The sequence below is a fragment of the Kryptolebias marmoratus genome, linkage group LG19 (genome assembly GCF_001649575.2).
Source record: "Kryptolebias marmoratus isolate JLee-2015 linkage group LG19, ASM164957v2, whole genome shotgun sequence".
Classification (NCBI taxonomy): domain Eukaryota; kingdom Metazoa; phylum Chordata; class Actinopteri; order Cyprinodontiformes; family Rivulidae; genus Kryptolebias; species Kryptolebias marmoratus.
In genome coordinates, this window is record NC_051448.1 from 21,107,109 (window position 1) to 21,114,245 (window position 7,137).

General features: G+C 39.5%; 1 protein-coding gene across 1 annotated transcript; it reads left to right on the top strand.

Annotated features, from left to right (window-relative positions):
- The first annotated feature begins 4,443 nt into the window (after nt 1–4,443).
- On the top strand, nt 4,444–5,515 carry LOC108247833 (trace amine-associated receptor 1-like). Its single transcript, XM_017436198.3, has one exon. It carries the CDS (start codon nt 4,444–4,446, stop codon nt 5,413–5,415), a length of 972 nt encoding a protein of 323 aa, XP_017291687.1. The 3' UTR covers nt 5,416–5,515.
- The last annotated feature ends 1,622 nt before the right edge of the window (nt 5,516–7,137 follow it).

A 7,137-nucleotide genomic window follows, 5' to 3' on the forward strand; every position in this document is an offset into this window, starting at 1 on the left:
TGTAAAGGTGTATTTAAATGAACCAGCTGATCAATGTTATTTCATAGTTACCAATGGCAACCATGGAGAAAAAAACGAAGACACTACTTTTTTTTTTCTTTCAAGGCAGAAATTGATGTGCTTGTCATTTTTGGGAGCCACAGTAGTGGTGTTACAAACAAAACGGAAATGCTGTAAGTGGCAACACATCTTTTCCACTGTTAATTCAGTGAGTGGGACAGAGAGGACCGTGGCCGAGGTGATGAAAATGTGGTCAGATTTTAGGGTGGAGGCAAAAAAAGTGACTAACCGTGTGATAATTTCTAGTATTTTAGTGTTTCTCTTTGGCTTTGTGTTTTGGTGCTTTGTGCTTTGTTTTGTTTCTTCTTGTGATCTCTTTTGTATTTAAGATTCTTGTTTTATCTTTGTATTGTCTGACGGTTTGTTTTCTTTCATGTTTTGGTTTGGGGACTTTGATTTTATTATTTTTTTGTATCTGGGTTTTGGTTTAGTTCTTGTCTGTTGTCATGTTCTTCTTGCCCTCAGTTTGCTCCTGTTTGTCGGGCACGCCCATCTCCACCTGTCAGTAGTTGTTATCACTGACCTGTGCCCACTTTACCACGTTATCCTCAGTGTTTTAAACCCGGTAACTTTCTCCACGACTCTGTGGGTTCATTGTCTCCTTTCTCCCGTCTCATTTTGTTTTTGTTTGGTTCTTGGATTTTTGCTGCCACACCAGCCTTTTGTTTTTGTTTGGTTAAGAATAAATTTTTGTTTTCACTTGAAGAAGTCTGCACTCTGGGTTCGCCTCCTTCTCCACTGGCCTTGACAAATCGGCCATCGCCAGAGCATGTCAGCCAAAGGTGGGGGTAATCATACTATCAGACATTCTATTACCATGTCAAAAGGCCTGCTTCTGTATAATGACAGAATTGTCATACCACAACAGCTAAGGCCTGAAATCCTGCAGCGCATTCACGATGGACATCAAGGCATTGTGAAATGCAGAGAAAGAGCCAAATGTAGTGTTTGGTGGCCAGGATTAAGCAATGAGATAAGGCAAATGGTTACTGCTTGTACACACTGCCAAGAGTCAAAACCCACTCAGAGGAGAGAACCATTGCTTACTACCACACTGCCTAGTCGACCATGGGAGAGAATAGCTGCTGATATTTGCAAGCTGAACAAACAGAACTACTTAGTTGGAGTCGATTATTTCTCTCATTATATTGAGTTAACCCACCTCAAAAACATGTCAAGTGAGACCACAGTTGCTAACCTGAAAAAAACCATTTGTACAGGACGGGGCTGCCAAAATGAACTGGTTACCGATAATGGTCCACAATTCTCAGGAAGAATCTTTGAACAGTTTGTGAAGGACTACGTCATTAAGCTCATTACCACAAGTTCCCACTACCCACAGGCAAATGGTGAGGCCGAGAGGGCTGTCCAGACAGCTAAAAGGATTTTGAGACCAACCGACCCGTTTTTGGCCCTAATGACTTACAGATCAACTCCCATTCAAGCAACTGGTGTGAGCCCAGCTCAACTTATGCTAGGGAGACAGATCAGAACCACGATACCGATGTTGGAAACAAAGTTGCAGCCTGCATGGCCGGATCTACAGCTCATCAGATCAACTGATGTGAGGACAAAAGAAAACTATGTGCGTAACTACAACAACAGATATGGTGCCAAACCACTACCAGAACACAGTGTTTCAGTGAAACTGGACAGTAAAAGGGGATGGACAGATCCAGCTACTGTCCTACAAAAGTGCGATTCACCTCGATCATACCTTGTCCAGACTGAGTCAGGAGTCTTGAGGAGGAACCGCCGACACCTGAGACCCATCCTCAGTAATCCACCAACTCCTGCAACAAATAGACTGCCGCTGACATGATTTCAGGTGTTGCCAAACGTGAGTATCCAGGAGGCGGACAGAACACAGGAGACAAGTTGAAAAAATAATAAGATTTATTTTGTGCCAGGAAGGTAAAGGGAACAGGATCTGAAAAAGAGGGCAGAATGATTAGTCCCTTGAGCTGCTAGAGGTTCAGAGATGGAGCTAACTATAGGTGTAGCGTGGAGGCTTACGACAGGTGGTAGGGTGCGAGCTCGGAGGTGCGGTTCCAGGAATCTCAGGTGAGTATTTACAAGGTGCAGGTAAGTAGTTTGCAGGTGGAGATCGGTTGTGGTTTTCAGTTCCCGTCGGTGGATATTTACACAAATCTGGTGGTGGTTTGTGGATGACAGGCAGGCTTCGGTGTTGAGCCAGCAGATAGGCCTCAAAGAAGAAGCACGGAATCTTCAGATCTTCAGCAGGTTAGCCTGATCAGGTAAGTAGTGACAAGGCTTCCAGGTAAGTAGTTCTCAGGTGGCAAGGTGGTGAGCAGAGACAGGATTACTGGTAAGTAAACAGAAAACAGGCACAGGTAAGTAACTTTCAGAATCTCTTAACTTGGTTTTCTGGCTGAGACCGTTTACCCAAGGCACTCGATGCTTCAGCGAAGAACTGCTCTCGGTGACTGCCTTAAGAACCCTGTTACTGGATGAAGAGAATCTGATGCAGCTGTGAGTAATTAGGAGGCCAGCCCATGAGACGATCCGAGGGAGCAGAAACAGGTAACAATGGCAGATTGCCACAGCCACAGGCTCAGAGAGAAAATGAGCCACACCCATCTCCTTTACTTGTGGAACCATGGTGTGATCCTCCAGACCCTGCTAATCTCAGCCTACCTGTGCTAAGCTGTTAGGCACACACCTGTAAAACTTTCATGCATAGAACAAACCTAATAAAAGAAATGAAAAATAAGGCTAGGTCTTAGAAAGAATTGAGTCAGCAAAGCTTAGCAGGATAGCTTAGACTGCATTTGGCACTGGCATTTTTAAGTTTATTTCTCACACTGTTAAAAGCCTGTGTTGTGAAGAAACATCTGTGTGATCTGAAAAATTGAAACCCTCATATTATCATAGTGCAAAGGAGCCAGCTGTGGCTGTGCCAAAGGATTTTCATCATGTCGATATCACTGTGGACTTTGTAATGACGAGTTGCAGCCATTTGGTTGGATCAGGCTTAGGCTGCAAGCTGCAATGTGCATAGTCAGTTTTAACAGGCTTATTGATGTTATCAAGACCAAGCAGCTCTGGAATCAATTGTGTAACAAACTTTGTTGGATGGCTTTGTTCTTCTCCTTCATTAATGCCCACACTTCTGATGTTAAGCCTGCAGGAATGACTCACTAAATCATCCACTTTGTCTTTGAGGAGGCAATTAGCTACATGTAGCTGGTTGGATGTGACCTTCAACACAGTAATGTGACCATTTGCAGAAGTGATAATACTTCTGAATACTAGAAAGGGATTCTTCAGTGGTGTCAAAACATTTTTTCATGGACGTTTTCAGCTCATTGACAAGTTTATGAACTTTTGCCAGCTCCTCTCCCTGATTGCTGGTGGCTGGCATGATGATAGGATGCCTTTTCAACTTCAGATTCAACATTCTTTGACTTCATGGTGCCACTGCAGCCATGATGAAATATTATAACAAGGAAGAATCCACTGACTATTATAAAATCCAGTGATTCAGAATCTTATTTTCTGAGGAGCAGCAGGGGTAGGGATAGCAGGTGGAGATAAAGTAAATAATACAAAAAAAGTAGAGTGTAAACCACATATTGCTCTGTGAATCCAGGTCATGGCTACTTTTAAAGCACTTTTGTGTTCAAAAGCAGTGTTTGATGCAATAATACTTTCACCCGGACTTATGATATTAATTTATCCTTTTTGTTTTGTTGTTGTTGATTATCTTTTTTTTTTACACTTGAAAAAACATACAACCTTTTGGCAAATAAAGCTTAAAAAGTGTCTATCCTGCAGTGTTGACCTTTATAAGATAAAGCCAGTTAAAAGGTTAGACAGAAAATAAATTATAAAAGCAGTGTCACACAGAAAGGGATATCGTCTAAATCAGGATGCCAATTATTAAAGCTGTAGTCAGACACTAAAACTTGCTAAAATCTTCAGAATTCTTAGAGTTGAGATGTAAAAGAAAAAGCTGTGAAAAGTGAGGTGAACACTTAACTTTCTTATGATTCACTGGCCTGACTTAACTGTGCATATCAGTATGTGGATTTAGATAGATTGAGAAATCTTCCCATTAGCACACACAGGCTAAGTAAACATAAAGTCACACTTTTCTCATGTCCCATTGGACATGTTTTTGATAACGCAATGGGAGGACTGATGAATATTAAGACTGAATTATCTTGCAGTAGAGACTTCAGGCCATAACACTGATGTACTGAGGTAAACTGGTTGTGGTAAGAAGCTGCTTTGACACTTAGGACACAAATGACTTATCTGAGAAAAGCATTGTTCATCTTGTGCAATCTAAACTTAAACATACTTTGAACCTGTCTAAATAAATGCATATGAGCCTCTATTTAGGTAGGTCAGAAAGCAATGGCAGAAGACTCATTTTATGTTGGTTATGACTTTCATCCTTGCTATAAAATAAATAACGTTTCTAAAACACTGACAAGGACATCTTCCACAGTATGCATTTTACTGTACATTTTCCTTGGCTTACTCTCTGTTATGACAGTATGTGGAAATGTTCTTGTAATAATCTCCATCACTTACTTCAAACAGCTCCACACACCATCTAATTACCTCATAATCTCTCTGGCTGTGGCAGACCTGTTGGTTGGAATAGTTGTCTTTCCCATGAGCATGTCTTTCCCTCTTAGCTCTTGTCTCTATTATAGAGACATATTTTGCAAAATACGAGACAGCTTTGATGTTATATTGAGTACAACTTCTATTTTCAATTTATGTTGTATTTCTGTAGACAGATACTATGCAGTGTGTAAACCTTTAGTATACAGAACAAAGATAAATGTTCATGTTGTTGGGATCATGATCCTTATGAGTTGGGGTGTTTCAGTTTTAGTTGCTATTGGCTTTGTCATTGCAGAATTAAACCAAGAAAAATGTAAAGAAAACTGTTTTTATGATGTTGTGCTTGAAAAGACTTTGGCACCTGTTTTTTCATTTTACCTTCCCGTGATCATAATGTTGTATATCTACTTGAGGATATTTCTTGTTGCACAGAAACAGGCACGAAGCATCCAGAACACAACAAAGTCTGTGGTTACTGTCAGTAACATGGAAAGGAAGGCCACAAAAACGCTGGCTATTGTTCTAGGAGCTTTTCTAATGTGCTGGCTGCCTTTCTTTCTCTGTTTTTCTTTGCAGTTATTAGGTGGTGTATCAGTGCCTGTGTATGAAACACTTAACTGGCTTACGCTGTTCAATTCGATGCTCAATCCATTTATTTATGCTTTCTTTTATCAATGGTTTCGTTCAGCTTTCAAAATGATAATTTTTGGGAAAATATTTCAAGTGGATTGTTCAAATTCCAAACTCCTTTGACAGATTTAGAATATGAAAAGCTGAAACTATTCCTGCATTGTAGAATGTGCAAAGGTACTGGCAGCTAATTTGCTGTTTGGCCTTCTAAGGTAAAATTAGATCCTTGCGAGCAATGAAATATGTTTTTAATTTATTGTAAAATCCATTTTTTTGAAATCGCATATAATGTTCAATGTTAGAGATTGTTCTGTTTTGTATTACTGAATCTCGTCTTGAAAGCAACAATTTTTGACAGAACGATCCAGCTGCATGGTATTTACACAGAGACAGAGAAGAAGCTCTATTATTTTTGAATGTTCTGAATCTGTGGCACATCTCTGAGGTAAAGCATGAGGTGGTAATGGAAATAGGGAGAAAATGTCAGGAACTCAGCTTTTTCGAAATCTGTCTCAACTGAAGCATTGCCACCACTCTTAAGCCAGTACAGCAATTAGCTACTATAAATATCATGGATGCAGGCTGGTGGAAAGACATTACTGACCAACAAGACACAGAGATTTCTACAAACAGCAACTCTTCCTGCTACCTGGACATAAGGAGATGTGACAAGTGATATTCTCTCTCCCAAGGGTTGCTTGATCAATCATAATAATAATGAATCATCAACAACATTGCTTCATTAAATCATCTGGACTAGAGAAACAGTTTTATTTCATGATATACTAATGTTACATATGAAAAGACTATAAAAAAACTACTTACTACTTGTTACATTTATAATAAAGTACAGTGAGACATATACTGTTTATGCAAAACCATCACATCACAAATAAATAAAGTTCCATTGTATTTTTTTATTGATGTATGAGTTTGTTCCAAAACTTGTGAATTTTTACTGGTACTTTTTCCACCCTTTTGAGAAAGTTTTAGGTATTTTTTAATTTTATTTTATTTTGTTAGACATTAGTTTAATGTGCATTATGGAAAGATAAAAAAGAAATCACTTGAATAATTTTAATGGTAGTTGAGTACCAAGTGGTTGAGCCTTGGCTTCTGGGATTTGGCCAGTCCAAGCCCAAACACACACAACACAACAGGAAGTGGCTTTCTTATGAGGCCACCCACTGAAATCAAAATACACTAGAAAAGGCCAACTACAATGCTGTTTGTACTATACTAATGAATTGAGAATTTGTGCTGCATACAGCACACACAATGTGTTAATGTGTGGCTTCGACATATAAACAGTATAGAGTGATAGGTGTAGCACCTAGAAAGATGACAACAACAAATTTGGCTTAGTGTTGTCAGTAGCCATTCCAATGTATTTCTATTAAAGTTGGTCCACCCACTGTGTTGAGAGCCATCAAGATTATGTGCACAAGGGCCAGGTGGCACTCCCAGCACAAATAGAGGTTGATGTGCTTCTCTATTCAAGGCCATGTTATTGTTCATTAGCCTTGTCTAATCATTGAAGTTATTCAGGATACCACAGTTTTGCTGTACTTAAGCAACTGGTGTGTGCAACATGAATGCAAGCATGTAATCTATCATTACTGGGGTCATAGGTTAGGTAGGAGGTTGTTCTTCCAGGTGTTTAGGCTGTCTGCATGAGAATGCAACTGTGGTACTTAAGGATTTTCTCATTCTGTAAGCCAATTTTGAAAATATCATTTTGAGACTCCTCAAATATCCTTTTTGTGTAAACACAAGGCTGAAAAATACCAAAAACAAAACAAACAAACAAAAAAGAAAAACTCAAACATTTCCACAAAACTGCAT

Excerpts from the sequence above, each read along its gene's own strand:
- LOC108247833 (XM_017436198.3), top strand. The coding sequence starts at position 4,444 with ATGGCAGAAGACTCATTTTATGTTGGTTATGACTTTCATCCTTGCTAT.